This window comes from Fundulus heteroclitus, chromosome 7 (genome assembly GCF_011125445.2).
Source record: "Fundulus heteroclitus isolate FHET01 chromosome 7, MU-UCD_Fhet_4.1, whole genome shotgun sequence".
NCBI lineage: Eukaryota > Metazoa > Chordata > Actinopteri > Cyprinodontiformes > Fundulidae > Fundulus > Fundulus heteroclitus.
In genome coordinates this window covers 14,420,051-14,444,743 of record NC_046367.1, presented here as the reverse complement: position 1 = coordinate 14,444,743, position 24,693 = coordinate 14,420,051, and the positions used below count along the sequence as shown (strand labels likewise).

Sequence of the window (24,693 nt, the reverse complement as noted above, 5' to 3'; positions counted from 1 at the left end):
ACTCCTTCCTATCTGCATCCTCATGACCAGAGTCCGAAACTAACACTCGCCAGATGCCAGAAGCGAGCAAATTTTCTGTTTAGCAAGTACATTTTCAGAGGGCTAGCTGCTCACATGGTGAGTAAATGTTTGTACCAAATTTTTCAGTCATCATTTGGGTGGATGCTTCCCTATGTTCCTCTGCTGTCAGCTCGCATGACAACAAAGGCGCACGTACACAAACACTCGCACATGTGACGCGAGAACGACACCAACTTCGTCACGTCCGTTTGCTAACAACTAGCGTTTAGCTCAGGTTGATTACGTAGCGGGATTATGTGGAGATATTCAGCAGGAGTCAGTCACAATTAATATTTAGCCGGTGAATCAGGAAGTTAATTTGGGACACTGCTCAGGAGGACAGGTGAGAACTTTTCCCTGGATTAATTATGTCCTTGGTTTTAGGAGAATTGGCTGTTTTAAAGCGGCGCCGCATGGCTTGCTGACACATACTCACAGATAGTGCAGCTACAGGCAGAGATTTTACTAAAGAGTTTGATACCAATCATTTGAGAAAGCTCTGATTGCCTACTTTTCCTCATACAGGTCCATTAATATTGAGCTTTATCTGTAAAAAAAAAACAAAAAAAACAAGCTGGGCCATAAATCGATTTTATAGATTAATCTGAATTAGCAACTGATGGAAATTTAATCTTTCCCAAATCGAGATTCTTTTGGCCGATACGCTCTCTTGGGCTTCCATGAAACTATCAGTCTCGACTCGAAAAGGGTATATTGTTTTGTTAATGGCATGCAATGTTAAATATGTGTTTAGGAAAATATATTGTACAGAGGAAACCGTTTTATTCTAAGGTGGGGCTCTTTAGTTGAGTCATTAACCTATTTCAACGTTAGTTTGAAGGTATACAAGTGAAGTGAGGCCCGTTTTTAGATGTGTGATTCCACCAGCAGCAAACATTTTGTCATATTTTCAGTGTTCACTGTGGCTGGTCATTTGGTTTTAGTCGCACTTTGAATTCAGGTCAACTTCCAGAGGACATGATTGGAATAAAAGTAACATATTAAAAATAATTTCAGTAATTCGTTTCATGAAATGACTGTCGTGTGAACCATCTGGCCACATTTTTAGAGTCTAGGTCTGTTATGAGTAATATGTCCATTAACACAACACTTTTTCCCACCTGTTTAGATGTGAACTGGAGCAAATGAGCACGTGTAGCCATTCTGGTTTAATGGTGTTTTAATGCTGTTTATTTGGCTTAGAGGATTGAAGTCTGCATGACAGACGCATCAGGTGCCCGGCGCATGCATGTCACAACCTGAGGGCTTTTATATCTGCATTGTTCCAGATATGTTTGATGACTCTGTTAATAGGAAGGGAGGCCCTACCTGCCAGGTATGTGAAACCGTTGTGTTCAAAGGTTGGGCCGCTTTCTTTACTACACACCGTTTAAAACCTTCAGAGCTTTGTATAGCACTTACTTCACGAGCAAGTCGATCTGTCTTATACTGTCTTATAAGTATTCATCATGAACTGCTTGTATCATTGGGGATTTGAGGGGTCAGCACATGGAAGAGGAAACTGGTCAAAATGATCATTATTGCAGCATCACTGTCTGCATATTTATGCATTTTTGCAAAGGATCGCCTGGACGGCAATAAGCGATCATTGGTTATGAAGGTAGGAGGCATTCTGGCTCTCGCTGCCTGTGAAATATCTGGTGATACTTGTTGTGTAATCCAGCAGACAAAGTTCAGGAAGGTAAAGACCAAGAGGTTGTGAGGGGGGGCCAGGCCACGTGTTCTGGGGGAGCAGTGATGGGGTGAGGGAGTTGGGCCGTCTCCTATAGCAGCTAGCCAGTCAGCAGAGTGCTGTGGTGATGGTGTATGGTTTGAAAAGCAGGATTTAAAAGTGTTAACTTGGGCTGGACGATATGGACAAAAATTATATCACGATATATTTCTTAATTTCTCTCGATACAATAAACGGTAATTACGATATCGAAATAAGCAAAATAAAAGCCTCAGACTGCCAAGAATGCTCAAAACAGATACCTGCACAAACTTTTTGACAATTATTTTGCCCTGTTTAAAAAAAACTCCACTGCCGGTTCTATTTTTGTAAAATATAAAGACGCCGCCTCGACTTGTGATTTATGTTCTCTGTTCCCGACAGCTTTAAGGCTAAGTTGAAGACACAAATATAGATTTATGCAAATAGTTTAATTTCTCAGATGATATATCCGTCCACTTTAAACGGATCAGAAAGGAGTTCCTCAGACGGTCCGCTTGCACTGCAAAAACCAAACTAAAAATAAGTAAAATTTTCTGAAAATGAGTGTATATGTCCTTGATTTGAGCAGGTAAATAAGATGATCTGCAAATAGAATAAGATTTTGGCACTTAAAATAGGAACAATTCATCTCCATCTTATTTCAAGTGCAGGATGTCTAATGATCTTAATTTAGAAGTCAAAATACTCATCCCATTGGCAGATGATCTTATTTACCTGCTCAAATCAAGGACAAAAACACAATGTTTAAGAACATTTTGCTTATTTTTGGATCTGTTTTTGCAGTGTGGTGCAGGCTGGTGTCAAAGCTCTTCTAAACTCCGGTGCGAACCAAACGGTAGATTTCTGCGTTTCCTGAAACAACCAGTCATGAAACGAGCGATCCGTAGACAGGAAGGGAGCAAAGAGGGGGTGGGCAGTAGGAGTTAGGGAAAAACGTATGTGCTGTAAAGCGTTTAAAACCTTGCTCAGTGTCTGTGTCCCCCAGGAGCACGTCATGGTGCGTCGCTGTCACTTTCTGTACTGACGCTTCCATCTCAGTCCAAACTGGTCGGCTTTCTGAAAGGCTGTAGGACCCAAACCAGATAAAGGTGGAAACTTTGTTTGCCCTCCCAGTCAAACCAAGTCTCCCACACTATCCGGGTATAAAAATGTCTGTAATCATTGTCCAACTTTTATTATTTTTCCCTAAAACTCAGCAATGCTTTAAACCGCCACGGAGTTTGAAAACAGAAGAACATCTTTGTTTTTATCCAGATGAGTTTTTGCCTAAACAAACAAACATTATGGTTCTGTCTATTTTCATTATTAAGGCCGGAGCACACTACAAGAGTTTTAACCACATTTGACCCACCTCTCCCAGTTTGAACTGAAATCCTTTTTTGTGTGTGTGAAAAGGGTTAAAAAAACAAGCAGCATTTTTTTTTTTATTTCTATCAATTTAAAGGAACACAACAACTAAGCTTACATGAAATCAAGAAACATTTTCTATACAATAAAGTAAAAAAACTAAAGAATTTAATTTGGAAATGAACGTTCACAGGAAAGAAGGGAAGGAGTTGACTGAAAATGGCGGCGCATTTTGAGAATATGGAAGGTTTATCTTTTCGGAATCATGTGCTCCGTGTAGCGACACCTGAGGGAACTGATGATGTTCATTTCTTCTGACTCTCAAAGTTTTATTGGCGGTCGGCAAAAAAGCCAATCGGTGCATTTCTACGACGGCCTCATCTGTCCGTTTGCCCTTTAAACTGTTTAAATACTTAGACAAACTTTATTGTCATTTTGTATGCACAGAGTGCGTACAGAACGAAATTTCGTTTGCACACAGCTTAAGAATTTCAGTGAATTGCAGTAGATTTCAAAATAAAGTAACTTTCCAGGATAATAAAATAACAAAATAACTTTGCAGGATAATAAAATAACAAAATAACTTTGCAGGATAAAAAAAAGTAACTTTGCAGGACAGTTCCAGGATAAAGTGCACAGTGATTTCCCAGTACAGCCATTGAGATGTAAACAATGCAGGATAAAGTGCACAGTGACTTAGACAACTTTATTTGTCGTTCTGTACGCACAGAGTGCATTGTGTCGTGGTTTCATCCGTTCAGGTTTCTTTTGCTCCAGGCGTGATTAAGCGCGTCGTCGGTGATATAGAAACCGGTGTTGGCGTGTACTCAGTCGGGTTTAAACGGGCAAAGACCGCAGTGTCCCCAAATGTGTGTTGTGCTGTAGGCTGTAAAGGGATCATCTGCTGCTGAACCAGATCCTGAGCTTTGGGAAGTAACAACATTTCTTGTTTACCATGTTTGCATGCTCCACTCGCGCGCTGCTGCAGCTTTGCTCTGGAGATGTTCTCCTGCCGGTTCTGTTTTAATCTTAGAAATGATTCTTTAAGTCATGCTGTAAATGACCCGTTTCTGTCCTGATCTCACCTTTTTTTTTTTTTTTTTTTTAAACGTTCTCGTCTCTTTTCATCCCAGGTGCTGGAGATCAGAGCTTGTTCACGTCCCTTTATACCTCATTGGCTCAGCAGCTTCCCAGGGAGCCAATGGAGTGGAGGAGGTGAGTTTTGATCTTTTTAAATCCACGAGAGGAAAGAAATAGAAACATCGCAAACGATCAGGAGATGCTAAGAGAATACGAAGAGCATCTAAATGCATCGTTTGTCCGAGGCAGGAATAAGAGTCGGTGTTTTAAGATAGAAGTGAATCAAATCTGGAGAAACCTCTGGTAAAGGCGGAATGAAACGGCTCAACGGTGGAAAAAAACCTGATGCAAGTGAGGTCAGAGGTCGTCTCCGCTCCTTTGTTTCTGTCTGACAGACGTTTATTATTGATGTTATGGGAGGATCAGTTATGTTGGACGACTCTTCCTCTCACAGAGATGTGCTTTACAAGCTTTTTGTTCCGAAACACTGCAGACTGAACACCAGGTAGACTTGCATGTAGGAAGAGTGGTCAAAAAAAGGTCAGAGTTGTTCAGGAGGCTAGACCACCGCTGCTGTTTGGGTCTTCTTCTGCTTTATTAGCTGGATCCAGCCATTTAGATTACTAATAACCTTAGAGCTGCATTTCAGCTCCAGAACAGGGCACATTAGGTGCTCAGTTGATTTAAATGCCATTATGGTCTCAATAGCTGCTGAGGTTCAATTAGGCGCAGGTTGAGCCTGGCAGGGCGCTGGAAGCATTGCTCACTGAGGAGATCTTTTCTGGATGGGAACAGATAATCGCTCGCTACGCCAGTAAGCAAGTAGAAATGAGAGCAGCTGGTACCAAGCCCACAGTGAGTCCAGAAACAGCAGTACTAGATGGAGTTATTTAACCTGAGCATCTGTAGAGAAGCGTATACACTGCATACGCAGAAAAGAAATTCTGTTTAGTTCACTTTGATTGGGTGCAAGGAATGGCTAAAAATACGCACAAAGTATTATTAGAAGTGGAAGATACTAATGTAGTTTCTGCTGCAGAATTATTTTATAGGCATTATTTTGATTAGTGGTATATTTTTGGTGATTTCCCTTTAACGTCACAACAAACACTACATTGTCAGTTTTTTACAAATAAAGTTTTGCCTAGAGGAGAATGAGAGCCTTTGTCTCAGCGAAATAACCAGGATAAAGGTGCAATTAAAAGAAATGACTGAAAGCTGTGGAGACACATCATCACTATGCCTTCATTAGACAGTATTAGAAATTCCAATAAGAAAGTCAGACTTACAGTATATCGCAAGTTAGATTTGTGCAAAAAAAATCTAATTTTCAGCAGTAAAATTCATACAAGGAGTCCCACATAGTAAATGAACTAATATATAACTTTATATTATAGGTCGCTGTAAACAAAGCTAACAATCAGACAGCGGCGCATAACTGACTGATGTGACAGACAATCCACGGCATTCAGACAGAAAACGTCCTGGAAGCTGTTTCTGTTGGCTTTTATGTATGCTCTTATTGTGAAGGCTAGGAGGAAGTTGTCTCTGTGTATCTGAAGGTGGCGGTGCAGCGCTGGTAGCCTCTCTGCTAGAGAAACGTCGCCTCGGTTTAGTGGGAAACTACGAGACGTGATTACAAGCCGCCGCATCGGCTGGGTCACGTTGGAATAAAAGCGGTGAAACCGGGTTCAGATTTCAAAGCTGTAATAACCAAACGCATTGTTCATTGATGCGTGGATTTCCAGTTCTCTGACGGCAGCAGATATTGTCTCAGCAGTTTTCTAGCCCGACCGTTTCATTCGTGAACTTTGCATGGCGCGGACTGCGTAAATGTTTTATTGAAGGGATTTATGTTTCAGTGGGGAAAACATGCTTCAGCCCCGTCATGGTTAATGTGCTAAGAAGGAGAGTTTTAACCACTGGTAGCATTTGTTTGTCGGTACATGATAAATGTAAAGATATTAAGGTGGATGAATATACATAGGTTCATACTAACAATCAGGATTTATTTTGTTTCGTCTCAGATTCCAGTCCAAGCCCTTTAAGAATATGGATTTGCTCATGCTGAGTCCCAGTCTAATATTTTAAAAACTAATATATTACAAGAGTTGATCTGTTTAGCTGAGTTTTTCTCCCAGGTGAAGCCACCAATGGAGCTGCTACAGCCATTATTATTATTATTATTATTATTATTTTTTTACAGATAGAAAACCTTTAACCCATTTAAATAATAAGCTGAACTCCACGGCGTTGTCCGATTGCTAGGAATAGCTGGAATGCGTGTAGTTGACTTGGAATCTGTCCGTATGGTTGGATTGAATTTACCTTTTTTTTTTTTATTGTAAAGTGCCTTGAAACGATGTGCTGAGAATTGTATGTATAGAAATAAACTGAATTGAATTTAGCTGCACAGAGAAAAACAGGTCAACAAAAACCCTTCAAACATTTAACAAGTAATTTGTATGATAAAGCTGCCGATCCAGTGACAGAGTGAAGATGTTTAGCTTCAGTAGATATAATAACATCGTCATGAGGCAGGCATGTCATTCTTATCACCGCTGCTGTGAAGCGAGGCCTCAGACTTTCTGCTTTTTGTGCCGCGCAGGACTTACGGCCGCGCACCGAAAATGATCCACCTTGAAGCTAACTTCGTCCAGTTTAAGGAGGAGCTCCTGCCGAAGGAGGGCAACAAGGCTCTTCTCACGTTCCCCTTCCTCCACATCTACTGGACCGACTGCTGTGTGAGTATAGCCAAACACACACACACACACACACACACACACACACACACACACACACACACACACACACACACACACAATGACCGCTCAGGTTAACTGCAGGAGCTGTAATTGCCTTCGTTTTCCTTCCAGGGTTTGCAGATCATTTAAAGGTCTTTAACACTGTAATAAAAAAAAAACAAAACAACAGAAATATTTGTTCTCTTTATATTTTTGCATAATAAAGATGCATAAAATGATTATTGACTCCACAGGCAGCACACACACCCATCCACACACACACACCCTGTAGACCTATTATAGAAAGAGGCAAGACGAGACAAACGCTTTGGATTTTTGCAGAATTTAAACCAAAACCTGGTATTTTTAGTCGTTTTCAGCAGCTGAGCCGTAATGGTCTGTATTACTTTGTGGGTGGGAGGAATGAGACGGCTGCTCAGGCTCCAGCTTAGGTCCACTACACACCAGCTGGACGGAGAAGGTCAGACACCTCTGTATGCAGCAATTCAGTCGATATTTCAGGACTGCACCACGACTCTGTGGGGCTTTGTGAAGGGAATCATTTTCTCTATCAAATGCGTCTCATAGATGATTTAAGCACTTGTTAACTTGAATAATATTGAGAGAGACACGTTTTGAACTCTGTGCCATTGAGTTGATCCTCTCGCGGCAGCCTGCGTTCATCAGGAAGCTGCTGCTGCTGCCTGAGCCGCTGGTTTAGTTAAGGAAGTGCTGTCAGCCGTGTGACTCATGACGTTTCCCAACAGCTATGCTTGTTAGGGTTGGACCAATAAACCTAACCTAAATCCACCCGCACCTTAGCAGTAACCCACTTTAAAGCCTGTAAGAAGCGGACGTTCACCTCCCAAAATGCCCTGACAAACCATTCAGGTTCTGTAACTCTGGTAGACGTCTAATTATGCTCAGATTATGAGGATGAATCTCTACCTGTTCACAGCTGCAATTTCCAGCAAATTAAACATAAATCGCTTTATTTTACAGTTCTTTGCTAAAGCATTCACACCCCTTGAACATTTTGTGAGTTTTTGCGTACCTGTTTTTGTTGTTGTTGGTATACCGACACAAAGTAATGCATGGCTTTAAGGCAGAAGAAAGTGAGAACCTGAAAAGTGTAGCGGGCATTTGTATTTTAAAAGCCTCTCTTACTCCCATGGCCCTGAAACAAAATCCTGCCTGCAGAGTCCACCTGCATGTGCGCTTTTCTCTCTATAAATCCAGCTGTCGTGTGTAGGCCTCAGTTGGAGCACAGACAGCGTTGTGAAGACCAAGGAACACAACAGACAGCTCGGGGATGAACATCTGCCCACGCAAGGTCTAATGCGTCTCTATAAAACTATAAAATAACTACAACTTACCAAGACGTGGCCGTGCACCTAAGATGATCGATCAGGCAAGCAGCAGACGGGCCTGTGGTAACTCTGGAGGAGCTGCAGAGAGTCACAGCTGTGCTGTGGGGAGGCTGTTATTTAGCAAGGACGGCCAAGTTGGTCAGAGTTGATGGGAAGATGAAGGGAGCTTAATGCTTGGACATCCTGGTAGAAAACATCTTAGAGGGTGCAGATTGCCGGATGCTGGAAGTCAGAGCAGCAATAGAAAAGTTCAGCTTAAGCGTATTCATCTGTTAGAATGTCACACCTAAATCCAATAGAAAATCTGTAGGAAGACTTGAAATTTGATTTTACACACTCTCCATCCAGTCTGACTCGACCTCAGCTTAACATCCAAAGAATGGGTAAAAACGTCGACTCTATAGCTGTACAAGGCAGGTAGAGACATGGTTACATGAGGATTACAGCTGGAATTACTGTGAAATAATAGACTCAGTGAGTCTGCATCCACTTATTTGGGGGTTTTATTTATAAAAAAGTTGAAAGCAATGGAAGATTTTCCTTCTATCTAATAATTATGCCATTTTTTTGTGTTGGTCTGTCATTTAATCCCAAAAAAATACATAGAATGTGAGGGAGATGCAGCTGCAATGCAGCAAGAATGTGAAAAGGTTCAAGGTGTGTGAATACTTTTGCAAGATACTGAGTGATGGCTTTCTTTGTGCCCTAGCATGAAGGCTGGCCAGGGACGCTTTTGCAACAAATGTGCTCAACTTTTTTTAATGCCATGCTCTGAAAGAGATAAAAAGCAGAAAATTTGATTTGATTTTCGCACTATTCCAGGATTTTTTCAACAAAATCAAGCGCTTTCACGTTGAAGATGAAGCCCAGTTTGAGCTCCCTGCATGCCATGGGGCGATAGGCACAGATGTTTTGTGTGGCGAACTGAACTGTGGACAGAGCAAGCTTCAAAACGACACATTTTAACTCGATCAGAAGCTTCTCCATCTGTGTGATGCGGGCATCGGCTTCTAGGCTGACCAGGGAGAAACAAAATCACGAGATTCAGTCACAGGAAAGTCAGGCGGATTTAATCACAGTTCATTAATTAAAGTCTCCTGCCGGTTTCCATGCCTACAGAAATAAAAATGTTTGTTGCAGGATTAACTTTACGCAGCGTCTTATTGTGATTGCCACTAACAATTGTTAGCAAGTAATAAAATGATTCTACAGACCGCAGCTGCTTGTTTCAGTTTCAGAACGCTGTACCTGCAGGACGCTGATGTCTTCCTCCTTATCGATGGTTACGTAATAAGTGACTCATATCCAACCCCTCGACACTTTCAAGCAATTTAGAAGAAACGCTGCCAAGCCACGGGACTCGATGCAGGAAGTCCCAGTCAAAACATTAACATCAGTCATTTACAGAGGGCCAGATTTGGTTCAGAGAAACTGCGAACTTGCTGGGCGGCATTGTTTTGTTGCTTCCGCTGTTCAGTAAGCTTTCCTTATTTCATGCCAAAATGTAATTATGGTATGACCCAGCTAGAGCTAAACTATATGAACTTTAAATTTTATCAGAATGTACTGTGATAACGATAAGTGATGATAAAAGTCTAGCTACAGCTGTGACTGCATGTCAATTACAGCCCAATAAACACAAATACTGTCCTTAAAAGCATATTTAATAGTGTAATATAGAACAAAATAAACCAAAATTTTAAATACGTTTTACCAGAACATTAAATACAGTAAAGCAGGATTTTTATCAGCAAACTGCACACAGTAATTTTTTTGAATGCATTGATTTTTATTTATTGCTCTAGAGCAGGGGTGTCAAACTCATTTCTATATTGGGCCACATTGGCATCATGAAGTCATTAAAAGGGCCGGTTGTGCCTGGTTTGATTCAGAATTTTATTCCAGTTTGCATTAAAATGTAAATTTTATGTTTTCTAATTTTATGTTACTGCGTCACAGTAACATAAAATTAGCACCATGGGCCCATTTGAACAGTTTATCTGTAAAAAAAAAAAAAAAAAAAAAAAAAAAAAAAAAAAAAAAAAAAAAAAAAAAAAAAAAAAAAAGTCTATATTGTGAAGAGTTACACTTTAAACTCTCCTTATTCCGCGTCACTTTTTCTCATTTTGGACATTTCTGGGTTGTCTCAATAAGTTGTAGTAAAACTGACATCTAGTGGCTGGATGCTGTTACTACAGAGTTTTAAAAAAATCACCATTCGCCACAGGAGGCACAGTTTTAGCCACTTTATGCAATTTAAAAGGATATATGCCTCTACTTCATGACACGATATGCCTTTATTGGCTCTAGAGGGCCGGTTTATTGCCTTGACGGGCCGGATTTGGCCCGCGGGCCTTGAGTTTGACACACGTGCTCTAAAGAGACCAGTAGTGGAGAAAAGGGCATAAATGATGATCCTGGCAGTTTTGGGGGTTTTCAGATGCCACTAATTAGAATTTACCCAAATTCCTATCAGAAATGTTTCACAATATTGATAAAACGATCAATAAAGCCTTAGACCCAGCTACAGAAAACACATCTATGAAAGTAAATGGCCCGAAACATGTAATAGTTTACCTGTAATAGTTTTGGCTGCTATAGAGGTATTATCTTTGTGCCCTAACCCCTGCAGAGGAGTTAAAAGATGTCCAGTTTATACCAGGTTTTAATATCCTATTTAAGATTAGGAGACGGGCATTGGGTTTTAAACATTTAGTGTCTTGTGTTACATTACAATTAAGTCAGAAAGAAGATTAGCATGTAAGGTTCTTGGCATCATGGCATCTAGCTGTCTGCGTGTGTTGCAGGACACCTTTCTCTGAATGACTTAGTTCTTGATTTCTTGTCCATTATTACTTTTATTTGGAAGTGCGATACTGTTAACAATATGGTGTAACGCACTATTCAAAGCATATGAAGTTCTTTAGGTAAATTACACAAGGATTCAAATGCAGCAATCTAACCATCTGATCTTTTCACTGAAACAACTATGAGCAGACATCAAGAGTTTTTTGTCTCCAATGCTGATCCAGTCAAGATTAGACGTTTTACAGCAACTGTAGTAGCTGATACTGCATTAAAGTTGCTCAACTTTAAGCCGTGATTGTCAACTCAGTGACTTAACAGGTACATCTCAAAAAAGTTAAATATTTTCAGTCACTGTTTTCAGAAAGAAACACTCATTTGTTGTATAGATTTATTACGCATAGAATGAATGATTCAAAACTTAATTTTGTCATTCTGAGGATTATGGTTCACAGATCAGCTTGTTGTTCATGGAGTTCTATATCCAAGCATATTTCTAGAAAGTTGAGTGGAAGGAAAAGATGCAGATGCAACAGGGAGAAGTTCAGCCTTGAGAGGATTATCATTCAAAATCCATTCAGGCTGAGGCTTGGTTCAGCCGATCAAAAGCCTTTATGCAGAGAAGAGTCCTTCATATTGGCTGCAAATGCTGCATTCCTCATCACCAGACACTCTTGAATAGAGACAACCTCAGAAGCGTCCTACCTGGGCCAAGGGGAAAACGAACGGTAAAGTTGCTCAGTGGTCCTCTTTGAATATAAAAGTAAATTCTGCATTTCATTTGGAAAATAATAAAGGTCCCAGAGAGAAGCATGGACAGGCAAATAATCCACGATTTCTGGAGTCCAGTGTGAAGTTTCCACAGTCAGTGATGGTTTGGGGTTCCATATCATCTGCTGGTGTTGGACTGCTGGGTTTTCTGAAGTCCACAGTCAATGCAGCCGTCTTGCAAGATGCTTTAGAGCACCTCATCTGGCTTTCACCCAGAAAATAGGGTCATGCGGGCGGTGGTTGTCGTGGTGGGTTGTGGGAGGAGCGTAGAATCACAAGCTTTGTGTGATGCAACTCGAAGGAGGGGTGCAGCCTACACTGCAAAAATTGATCTAAAAATAAGTAAAATGTTCATAAAGTTAGTGTATTTGTCCTTGATTTGAGCAGGTAAATAAGATTATCTGCCAATGGAATGAGTATTTTGACCCCTAAAATAAGATATTTAGACATCCTGCATTTGAAATAAGATGATGGAGATTAATTGTTCCCATTTTAAGTGCAAAAATCTTATTCCATTGGCAAATAGTCTTATTTACCTGCTCAAATCAAGGACAAATACATTCATATTAAGAACATTTTACTTATTTCTAGTTCTGTTTTTGCAGTGTATTAACCAGGTAACGTAACAGCTAGCGTTAGCTGACATTGATCCCCCAGATGGGATCTTTACTGACTGTTTTGTTGCTCTCAAACATCGGGGCATTTAAAATAAACAAAGGTCAGATAAATAAATAATAAATAAACCCTGCTTCATGCTTCCCTCTGCAGACGAGCTGTATGGAGATGATTTTATTTTCCAGCAGGACTTGGTAGCGGCCCACACTGCCCAAGGTACCAGAAGCTGATTCAATGACCGCGGTGTTCCTGCTCTTTATTGGCCAGCAAACCTCCACTGACCTGAACCCCATAGAGAACCTATGGAGCATTGTCAGAAAGAAGATGAGAGAAAATACTGAACTTTTTAATGGTATTCTAATTTTTTGTATAACAAAAACAGGATTAGACTAACAAAATAAGTAAAACGTTTTGCAAGGGAAAGACGATCACCTCAAAACGCAACTGAATGGCTGGCCAGCTGTCGGTACGGTTGAGCCGGACATAAAATCACAAACCCGGAACAGTTATCAGGACTTGACTTAACTCCGGCGTTGGACTCTGATGCAGATAAAGTAGGGTATGCTGACCGTCATAGTACCCATAGATGTGTCTGTCTTTCCGGCAGGAGAGATCAGCATCTGTTTAACATGTTAGGTAAAACCAAATACATGCATTATATTAAAAGAGCTAAAGTGACGAGTTTATGACCATGGCCCCATTCTTAAATTCTCAGCAACCATCATTGCACATGTAATCAATCCAACATCTTCTTCAAGCAGCGTAAATACTTGCTGCCTAACGTGTTCTATCCGGTGTCAGATGTCGTTGTTTTTCTTCTCATTTTTTGTGGGTTGATGAGTGTAAGTAAATATCCATTAAACACCTGACTAATGCAATGTTTTTTGTTTGTTTGTAGGACACAGAAACGTACAAGAGCTCAGTGAAGGAGGACATGATGCGCTGGCAAAACACCCTGCGGAGTCACAGCTCAGCGGACTGGGTCATTATCGTCGTCGAAACCAACGACACCAAGAAGAACAAGAAGACCAACATCCTGCCTCGTTCGTCCATCGTGGACAAGATCCGCAGCGACTTCTGCAACAAGCAGAACGACAGGTTCGGAAAGCTTCTCCTTTTCAAACAAGTTGGTTCAGATGAAAAGTGTCAGAGAACGGGAAACGGTAACACTTGGACTTCCCTCAGAGCGCATCGTCCGTCCACACTTCCCTGTTTTGTTAAACGAACAGTTTGAGCTGCTGCCTCTGTTTCTACAAGGTAGGGCTGGACCATGTGGCTTAAAAATAAAACCTTTGACTTTATTATATCAAAAAAACTAATGCGTTTTAAAAAAATATTCTCACCTTCATTTCATAAAAGCAAACAAATTTTTTTAAAACTTGCTTTTTCTCAATCTTGTTGGTCTAATTCAAAGTGCAACTAAATCAGGGTTCCCGCGGATCCTTAAAAAGTCTTAAAAGGCATTGTATTCTGTAATATAAAACTAAGGCCTTAACTGGCATTAAAATGTCTTAAATCAGTCTTTCTTAGGTCTTAAAATTGTTACCAGGTCATAAATAGGATTTAGTTTTTGTAATCCTTACCAAACAGTAAAATAATTGACACAATTAGATATATTTTTAATTTACCGAATGGCTCAATGTAACCATTATTGTTTCCGTCCCAATAGCGGAACCAATAAAAACTGTTGCGGCCGAACCATAGCTGCGAAAAAGAGTTGGCACTGGTTATGTTGTGGTTTTTAAACTGATTTATAGTTTATTTTAGTAGGGAACAAAACAAAGTTTGTGCATCGAGTTCAGTAGTTGTTAAAAATATATCTGTAATTTGTGTGTTTTTTAGCTTTATTCCTATATGGAATGTTTTTCAAAATTTTAAACATGTCTACTGGGCCAGAAAGTAATGGTTTATGTTAAAATAAACATTTGGGTGAAGTTGTCGCAACGAGGCTTATCTTGTTTATCGTGAAGTTGGTCTTAACTTTTTATTTCAAGTGGCATTAAAAAGTCTTAAAAAGTCATGAATTTAACTTCCCTTATGCTGTAGGAACCCTGTAAATACAACCTGTACAAGGTGGCATGTAAAGTGTATTAGAAATAAATCTATTTTTATAATAATGATGATGACGATAATGATAACGACAATAATAATTTATCACTATTATTATAATTAAATAAATGCCTCATCTTGGGGTAAAAAAAGTTTCTTCTAGAGTTTTTTGACAACATATTTTCTTGAACATCTATTCAACATTGCATGCTATCGCTAAAACTATTACCCCTTTCAGGACTGATATAGTGATACGGATGAAGTTTCAAGAGTGCCCAAGGGATGAATTGGCAAAAGAAATGTTCATTTTCCAAAAAATTAATCGTCATAAATTGCAAAATCGAATTAATCGATAAAATCGATTTATCGCCCAGCCCTGCTACAAGGTAATAAAAAATGTGGACAAATGCAGCCAGAGCTGGATGATACTTCATCCTCGTTACCAGACTGGATCTGGCATGATGTTATTATAATAATAATAATAATAATAATAATAATAATAATAATAATAATAATAATAATAATAATTATAATTATAATTATAATTATTATTATTATTATTATTATTATTATTATTATTATTATTATTATTATTATTTATGTTTCGTCCTTTTAAACTGTTTGATCAAAGACAGACAGGAAGATGAAAGCATGTATTTGGAAGTTGTCTTGCAAACAACGCTAGAAGCATTTGTTGCTCTTTTTTTACATTTCTAGAGTCATTGAATCAGATTAAAACCAGAAGGTTATTCAGCTGTGATGAAAATGGGGTTAAATTAGTTCAGATCATTTTCCTTTGACGTGAAAATATTTCACTCTTATCACTTTTTGTTCCAGGTGTGTGGTTCTGTCGGACCCTCTGAAGGACTCGTCCCGGTCCCTGGACTCCTGGAATGCCCTGCTGCTGAAGCTGCGCACTCTCCTCCTCATGTCGTTCACCAAAAACCTCGGGCGGTTCGAAGACGACATGCGCACCCTGCGGGAGAAGCGCACTCAGCCCGGCTGGAGCTTCTGTGAATACTTCATGGTCCAGGTACCCGGGTCCATTAAGTCACTTTGATCTGGTGAGAAGGAGTTCTGTTCTGCCGAGCGCGTCGAGTCACGCCTCTTCACTGCCTGCAGGAGGAGCTGGCCTTTGTTTTTGAGATGCTGCAGCAGTTTGAGGACGCCCTGGTCCAGTATGACGAGCTAGACGCTCTCTTTACTCAGTATGTCCTGAACTTTGGTGCCGGGGGTAAGTTGGCTCCAGCAGCCGGTGGCTCTCAGTTTGCATGTTTTCTTATTGAGATTTAAGCATGTTGTTTTCCAGCCAGAAGCACGGCGTAGTTTTAGTTTTGACCAGCTTGTGTTTGCCCACAGATACGGCTAACTGGCTCGGCTCGTTCTGCGCCCCGGTACGTAACTGGAGCGGCCTGCTGCTCCGGCGGCCCATCGACATGGAGAAGAGGGACAGCATCCAGCGCGGAGAGGCCAGCCTGTTGGACCTGAGGAGCTACCTGTTCTCTCGCCAATGCACTTTACTCATCTTCCTCCAGAGACCCTGGGAGGTGACTCAGAGAGCCTTAGAGCTGCTTCACAACTGTGTGCAGGAGCTACGCCTTCTGGAGGTAAACCGCGCTCTGTGTCCCCCCCTCATAGCTCACACCATATAGCGTGTGACTGCTCCTAAAAAGCTCGTGTCTTTTTTTTTGTCCTGTGAAGGTCTCTGTGATTGACGGGGCGCTGGACTGCTGGGTGTTTCTGAGCTGTTTGGAGGTTCTGCACAGGATCGAGGGCTGCTGCGACCAGGCACAGTTAGCTGCAAACTGCTCTCATACTGTCGGACTCTGGGCCTATGCTACAGACAAGGTAAAACACAATACCAGATACCTACATAGTCATATAAACACTTTAATTCATCATAATGATTCTCCTATTTATCTACGCAAATTATCTTAAAAACAATTTGTTAGTAATTATTAAAGGACTGATAGATGGTAATAAAATCTTCAGTACGGGTGCAGCGATGCCGGGTTAGAGGTGACCTAGATGTTGTGGATTTGATGAGAAAACGCTTCTGTGTTTGGAGACTCGAGGCTTGACTCTGAATTAGGTTGAAAAACTTGAGACCTGACTTGGACTTGGGAAAATGACTCGTTAACATCTATTTTCTCCACTAACAATATATAATTATTTCCCAAATTCCATCTTAGATCTTCCTCAGATTTAGCCTGCTCCTCTTTTATCGCTATCTGCATAGTATTGCAAATAACTTAAACATTTATTTTTATTATTTGATTAAAAAAATCTTAGCTTTTAAACATATCTACCAAAGTATATCTTTAGAGATAGTAAATTTCTCCCTTTTATTTTTTTTTTGCTCCTGCTTTTCTGTAGCTGAAAAGTTTGGGTGAACTCTGCGGCCTGGTGTCAAAGAATGGGTCAACGTCTGAGGACCTGAACCGGACCGTGGATCTGCTGGCTGGACTCGGGGATGAGAGGCCAGAAACTAGTGAGTGTGTAGCTGTAGGTCAGGGCTGTGCATAAAAATCAAAGATTCATATTGTTTTTAAAAACGATTTAATATCGATATTCTGGCTTTCAATATCGATATACCTCCCCACCCCTAGGGGGCGCTATTACAGCACACCATTACTGTTCACAGTGAGGAAGTGCAAGTGAGACGAATTTGTGGAATGGCCGACGGGATTTTAGAAGCGCCTTCATTCCTAAAATCAGACGTTTGGGCACATTTTTGGTTTCTGTGATGCATTAAATGCAGTGAACTAAATGCACTTTATTTTCCTGTTAATATGTCAGTGTTAAATAAATTGAACATAATTATAATATTTTGCAGTTTTTTTTTTTTGTTTTTTTTTTGATTGATTGATTGAGCAATAATTTGACAGTAATAAATATTGATTTTGGAGTCAAATCAAGCTGAGCTATATCAAGAATCGTATGGTATCGTGAGCTACGTATCGAGAATCATATCGGATCGGCTCATCCTAGATGATACCCAGACCTACTGTAGGTTGTTACTAAAAAAATGTTGAGTGTATTTTTCTCTGTCATTTATCTCTTTACAGCAGCCTGACAAAGAGTCTGACTGATTCAAGTTTAAACTGGAACTTTGCTCCTGTCCATCTCTCAGCTCCTTGATTTTTCTTCTAATTTTCATAGCACTAGGTTACATTGAAAAGCAACTTCACGGCAAAGATAGAAATAAGCCATTGCCCTGTAGGACAAAAATTATACCTGGTTAAAGAAAAATAAGCAGCTTAAACGAAAACCTGGTTAAATGGGGTTTAAATTGAAATAAAAAAAACAACAACACTGTTTTAAATGTCTTTGTTTACAGTCAACAGTTTGCAGAGTCCTTACAAAAAGCTGAAGGAAGCCTTGTCGTCTGTAGAAGCCTTCGAAAAGCACTATCTTGTAAGTCCCACTCGCTCTGAGCTCTTGGTGTCGCATTTCAGCAGAAACTCTCACTCCTGTTGTTCAGTCAGTACATTTCCTGATGTAATGCCCTTGAAACATTGGATAAAATGTTCCTTCCTCTTTTCTTCTTCACCCTCTTCCTCCAACACCGCCTCGTTGGCTCTCTGTTGCATCAGGAACTTTCTCATGCTGCTATGGAAATGTACCAAGCCATCGGCCGGCTGCGGTCCGCCCGGCTGGTGGGGAAAAGCCTGGCCGAGTTCTACATGTGAGTGAGGCCGAGCTCCTGTCCCACCTCGGATGTTTGGGGTCCCCATCTCTCTGAATGTCTCTCTGAACACATCTGGTGGTCGACTCATAAGCCACACACATACGGCTCATTAATCTACTGACAGCTCTGAAATACAGTGACCAGACGGTTTACATTTTGTGCAAGAACTTTTGGGGTACTCTATTGTGATATATGTAGGTTAATGCTAACAAACTAGAAACAAGGAAATGAAGCTGGGTTAAGTGTGATCTGTGGCGGCTGAAGTGCTGCACAAATATGCATTTAAAGTACAGAAAATTATTTTACCCAGGTCTCTACATATGGAGGTTAAAGTTTCATATGTGTACAAGAATTTTCTATCACTGCGTACACATTAATGTAAGGCTGCATTATGATATTTATACCGGGGTTTCTATTGAGTGTGTAAAATTAAGCAAGTGCAAATATTTTAAAGTTTGGAAAGTGTGTTTTTTTTTTTTCAGACTTTATTTGCTGTGCAGTTTAAAAAAAAAAGTGCCACAATCTGCTAACCTGACTCTCGCCAGATGGATGTAGCTCCACACGGCTCCACACATCCATCTGGACTCGCTGCCATTGGGAGGGGTTTCAATAGCACATAAAATGGATGAGCCAATCAGGATCGCCGGACAGGATTTTTGTAGATGTAACGTATCAGAAAAGCTCCTGTTTGGATTCAGACAACTATGGCGGCTCGCAGCGAGGAAGCAAGCCCAATTTGGTTGACCTGTCCCCAGAAAAAGCTGTCCCAGAAATGTCCCGATTTCAGCGCATCGTGATGGATCAAAAAGGTTTAACGTAGCAAGAGGTTTTTACCCGGTCCTGCCGCTGTCCTGACGTAGTAGAATGGCCCGAAAGATTGAGATTGGGCAAAACAATCCAACCCCCCGACAGAGACTCTACGCCTGTTTAGCAAAATTTGAGACTTCCCCGGTTTTCATAAGAGAAATCCGGTCACCCGGTAACATTGATGCTGCTATTTCATCAGAGATGTCCAATCTACCGAATATTCATTCTTTGAAAGAACACCAGGGAATAGCTTTGAAGGCTTATGTTAGTGGAAATAGTGGTTTCGGTTTCGATGTGAGTAATTGAAGTAGCACATCAGTAAAGATAACGCACAGGTGGTTTATCCAATCATATGCAAGGATTTTTGATAAGGCCCCTCCTTCTGAAATACATCTCCAGTGGAGCGATCCCAGATGGATGTGTGGAGCTCTGCAGAATGAAATCTGGGCAGAGTCAGGTTAACAATCCGTCCCCTTCCAGTCCATCCATGTTTTTGCACCTTCCATATTTTAACCTTGTCTGCAGTAGAAATCTTTGGTATAGATTAATGGTGACCTTTGTATTGATGCTCTCTTTGAAATTGACTGACACATATAAATATTTGAGTCTGGGAAAGTGGAAAATTTTGTCAGGGAAGTTGTGAAGGAATCCCTGATAGGAACAAGCTATCAGGGATTCCTTCCTTTTATTAAGGAAAATATCTGTTTTATTACATGTTTTAATGTGTATTGGCAGGGCGAAGGGGGACCCTGAGAGGGCAGAAACCTTCCTGCAGGAGGCTTTGAAGTCTTACGTATCGGAGGGCTGGAGCCTTCCTGTGACGCACACCAGGAGGCAGATTGCCGAGTGTCAGAAGCTGCTGGGCAGAACTGAAGAGTATCCTTGTCTAACGACACAACTTCAGTCTTAGCATTTGGATAGGGGGTGGTAACAAATACTATTTCCTATTTACCTGTAGAGGTAAAACTGCCTTCGACTATGTTTGATGATTTCACGTCCAAATACTAGTTAGAACAAAGATGTGTGCAAATCTAGTTAATAAAATACAAGCAGATAATAAATACTAACAAACTTTTTAACTGTTTTTAAGTACTGTTCATGATTAGATGTAAAAAGATGGCCTTTTTAAAGGAGGTGTTTTCATTATTTGGTTTCCTTGACAACAAATTCAGCTACTTGCAAACCAGTGCCTTGTTGGCCGGTGATGGGAATCTCTCCACAGAGGAGAGGAAGCACTTTTGTCAGGAAATTCTCTCCTTTGCTGGCAAGTCGGAGAACCACTGTAAGTAATCAAGTCAGGATTCACGGATAAGGAAAAAAAAAACATTGGGTAGGGAAACGTACTGCTTCTCCTTGGTTGGTTTTTAATCGGTTTGTGTTAATAGGTCGGGTCCTTTTTACTTGAATGTCTGTTTTTGCTTTGTATTAACCTGGATTCTAATGAAATGTGTCGGGTAACCATTCTGTTTTAGTTTTAATTGCCGTACACAGCAACAGGCTTTACAGCCTCAGGAGCACAAAGGCAAAGATAAGCAGTCGAAACACAAAAGTAGTGATAAATATAGTAGTTACGGCAGATGTATGGAGGACCAAGTCTTCCATATTTAAAAATAAATACAGAAATAAATAAATGCTCAATAAATAAATATGCATACAATTATGTGCCACCAAAAATACAATGTACAAATAAATATAGATAGAAAATAAGTTATACAGTGAGACAAAATGTATATATCTCCTTTAATTAACCACTTTATTTATTAATTACTTATTTTTTAAATATTTATTTATGTGCATGTTATAATATTTTTGTCTGTTTTATTCTTTCTTTGTATTTTTTTGCCCTATTTTTTTTCTCCGATGCTATTTATTTCTGCCTGTCCTTTTTACATTTTTTACAAAAAGGACAGACAGAAACGTAAAAAGGACAGGCAGAAATAAATAGCATCGGAGAAATAAATAGGGCAAAAAAAATACAAAGCAAGAATAAAACAGACAAAAATATTATAACATGCACATAAATACTTAAAAAATAAGTAATTAATAAATAAAGTGGCTAATTAAAGGAGATATATACATTTTGTCTCACTGTATAATTTATTTTCTATCTACGTTTATTTGTGCATTGTATTTTTGGTGGCACATAATTGTATGCATATTTATTTATTGAGCATTTATTTATTTCTGTATTTATTTTTAAATATGGAAGACTTGGTCCTCCATACAGATGGAGGGATTACCGACCTGACAAAATGCATCTGAAAACATTTCAGTTTAGTACCTTTTTTGAGTTTGTAAAGTGATTGAAAATGCAAAAGCGGCTCCTTCTCAACGGCGTGTTTTCTCTCTTCCACAGCTCACAAAGTGACTCTCAGCATGAATGTTTTTGCCCAGCTGACCCGACTACAGTTCCACCCAGCGACCGCGTCGGTGCACTCCGGCGCCGTGCTGCAGGTGGAGCTCACTCTTAGGTGTTTGATGCCTGTTTCAGTGCGCATTCAGCAGCTGGCTGCTAGCATTCACTTTGACATTGATCACGGAGGGACACACGGGAGGTCCAAGGGAACGCTGAGGCGCACAAACCGAGGGACAGTGGAGTTCAAACAGGGCAACTCGTCAGCAGGCCCGCCCTCCTCCGCGGCTGCTGGTCCGACGCTAGAAATGGACGAGATTCAGGACAGGAGTCCCTCGGACAATTCCCTCGCCTCCGTGGGAGTGGTCTGTAAAAACACTCACCTGGTCATGCGTCGGCGTGAAAACGGTTCCCCTCCGGAGACGCCCAACTGTGTCAGCCCCCCTACTGTCGCCATGAAGGAAGGAGGACAGATGCTGAAGGTGCAGGATGTCAAGTTGGAGCCCGGAAACAACAGCATCACCTTCACAGCACCCGTAAGGAGCTTTCAGAATAATTTAAAAAATGAGCTCAAAAGAGGAGATGTTTTCATTTCTACTGACTTTGACCAGAGCGACTTCCACATTTCGGCCATTCATTCCCAGCTCTGCTTTGCTTTGCCTCACAGAGCGGACAGCCAGGGACTTACACGCTACGGCAGCTGTGTGCCACCGTGGGCGAAGTGCAGTTCGTCCTGTCTCATATCTACCCATCGGTCCGATATGAAGTTTATTCTCAGGAGCCCCAGCTCACCGTGGAGCCTCTTTCAGGTTTGGATCTTCTGTTTCATGAGAAAAAAAACGTAAATCAACAATTAAATCTTGATAAAAGCTGTTATGGATTTAATTATAGAAAAATAAAGATAAACTGATTATCCACTTTTAGCTGGTTCTGATCTCTCTTTAAGAGTCATAACACCAAGATATTTTTTTTTTCACCTCTCAGAGTGATTTGATATTTGGCTTAGCAACAATATTTTCACAGTGAAATCATTTTCTTCAAACAGCCCAGAGGACATCAGACCAAATAACTTTTCCTTGTGGCCTTTTGGTTCTACTAAGCCCAAAAGACTGTTTAGTTGTGGTTTTTCTCACTCCGTTTGTGTCTTTAGAGCCTCTCCTGGCGGGTATGCCTCAGCTGGTGAAGTTTACTCTGCTGACGGGTCACTACACTGTGAAGAAAGGAGATGCTCTGCAGCTCAGCAACACGGAGACCATGCCCATCCTGCCCTCCTCCAGCTGCACGGCCCGCATCAGCAGCCCCGATGCTGGTCAGTCTCATTTGAACAATAGGCGGTTATCGATTTGCAGGCGATGCATTTTGATTAAACCTTAGTAGCTTAAATCTCATGCCTCCCTATGGGCCGTCTTTCTGTTATCTTTTATGAAGCCGTGTTTTTCATGTATAGCCTCTCTTCCTCCAACCTTGCGTCGTTTTCGTTTTTTATCTACCAGAGCTGGTTGGCGAAAGCGTCCTGTCCATCCAGTCGTCGGAAAAGGTGACCAGCATCAGCCTACCTCCCACCCCTCCCTACCACGCCCTGGAGTTCCAGCTCGAGGTTTTGTGTCTCATCCCGTCCGGGTCCGACCGGCCAGCCAACGAGAGGCTGACCAACGGGGAGGTGCGCCATCGACCCCGCAGCTACAGCCATCCTGACACGCCCATGACCGCCATTGACCAAAGGGTGAGCGAGGACACTTTTATTTAGCTTATATTTAGGAAAACATTTTAGTTTTGTTTGAGGATGTGGTCAGACAGAATGGAAATTATTATGTAAATCAATATATATGCAATGATATGAAACATTTATTTACATGGATTCCTGACAGATAAACTAAGTTTGCAGAATCACACACTAGAGACCACATGAGGACAATGTTAGCCATCCTAAAATGACCTAAAAAATAAATAAATCATATCCTGGTGGAAGAGAGCAACATGTTTGGAAAATGGAAGTAAAACACAGGGGAGTGGGGTTTTCGAAGGACATCTCTGCATTTGTTTGTCTAAGAAAGTCTAAGTCTAAGTCAAGTATCTACCGGCATGTCGATATCAACAGCCGCCATCTTTTCTGGAAAATGCGAAGCAGAAGGACTGCGGCGAGGTGACGTCACATCCGGTTTAGCTTTTCTTTCTGGGTCACTGAAAATAGGCCAGTGTTTCAGATTTTCTTATGTAAGTGGCCATATGTTTAAAAAAAAAAAAATAGGCTAGGTTTTTAATTTGTAAATATTACTGACACGCGAATATTTTTAATGTTTCAGTAAAATAATAATAATAAAAACCAGTTGGGACCGTTTTAAGCAGCATAACATTCAGCAAAAAAGACTGACAAGCTCACCATAAGAATGAAAAATATGAATTAGAAAGTATAATCTAAAAATGTCCATACGTATTTTTACATCCTATAGCCACACAATAGTGGTAGTTGTACAGCAGACATAAAAAATGGTGATAAATGTAATATGTAAATGTTGCACTGTGCAATTGAATTAATATTGAATTAATAATTACACGGTTTTAATAATACTCTCCTGGATACCGTGAATAACACACTGTCTATTTCCCCTGCATTGTCTACATCGTTAGATTGTTTTACATTGTTTACATTTCAATTGTTTACCTAAATCGCTGCTGCATCTTTACCCTGAAAATTAGTGCAATTTACTGCGATTTTTCAAGCTGTATGCAAACGAAATTTCGTTCTGTACGCACTTTGTGCATACAAAATGACAAATAGAGCTGTCTATGTTTGCAGCTGCTGCTATGGCCTCCCTCAGCTGTTTCAGATGCAGAAACTGAAAGCAATGTGCTAAACTAACTAAAAAAGACACGCTTGAACCACATTTTACACTTGTAAAGGGCCTTGAGACTGACTTGAATGTAATCTAGACGGGTGCTTTGGGCCATCAGTACCAGAGTTTAGAGTCGTGTGGGTTGTTTTCTGATTTCCGGTACTGTTTTAGAGTTTAGTCAGGCAATCTCTGTGATTCTGAGAACGAGTTGGCTGCTGTTGACTGAAATAGAGACGGTGACAAATGAGGGTCTGACATAGACTGAAACTGGAGGAGTTTTTTAGAGTACGGTTTCTGTCCACAGATGTCTATCGACTGTCCGTGGTCGATCTACTCCACTCTGCTCGCCCTTACCTTCTACATCCCCTTCAAGACCAAACACTCACTGCTTTCTTCTGGTAACCGGTGAGTCTGCATGATCACATGAAAGTG

At 40.6% G+C, this 24,693-nt stretch overlaps 1 protein-coding gene across 1 annotated transcript in view; it reads left to right on the top strand.

Moving 5' to 3' along the window:
* The window catches only part of trappc10 (trafficking protein particle complex 10), a 32,679-nt gene that overhangs the window by 3,123 nt on the left and 4,863 nt on the right, over positions 1-24,693 (top strand). Inside the window, exons 2-18 of the mRNA XM_012868522.3 lie at positions 4,276-4,357; positions 6,831-6,966; positions 13,426-13,625; positions 15,414-15,609; positions 15,699-15,810; positions 15,936-16,183; positions 16,278-16,424; positions 16,953-17,067; positions 17,917-17,993; positions 18,173-18,264; positions 19,810-19,950; positions 20,247-20,356; positions 21,431-21,963; positions 22,095-22,236; positions 22,578-22,736; positions 22,921-23,150; positions 24,566-24,666. Coding sequence (XP_012723976.2) covers positions 4,276-4,357; positions 6,831-6,966; positions 13,426-13,625; positions 15,414-15,609; positions 15,699-15,810; positions 15,936-16,183; positions 16,278-16,424; positions 16,953-17,067; positions 17,917-17,993; positions 18,173-18,264; positions 19,810-19,950; positions 20,247-20,356; positions 21,431-21,963; positions 22,095-22,236; positions 22,578-22,736; positions 22,921-23,150; positions 24,566-24,666 — 2,821 coding nt within the window. The remainder of the gene's footprint in view (positions 1-4,275; positions 4,358-6,830; positions 6,967-13,425; positions 13,626-15,413; positions 15,610-15,698; positions 15,811-15,935; positions 16,184-16,277; positions 16,425-16,952; positions 17,068-17,916; positions 17,994-18,172; positions 18,265-19,809; positions 19,951-20,246; positions 20,357-21,430; positions 21,964-22,094; positions 22,237-22,577; positions 22,737-22,920; positions 23,151-24,565; positions 24,667-24,693) is intronic.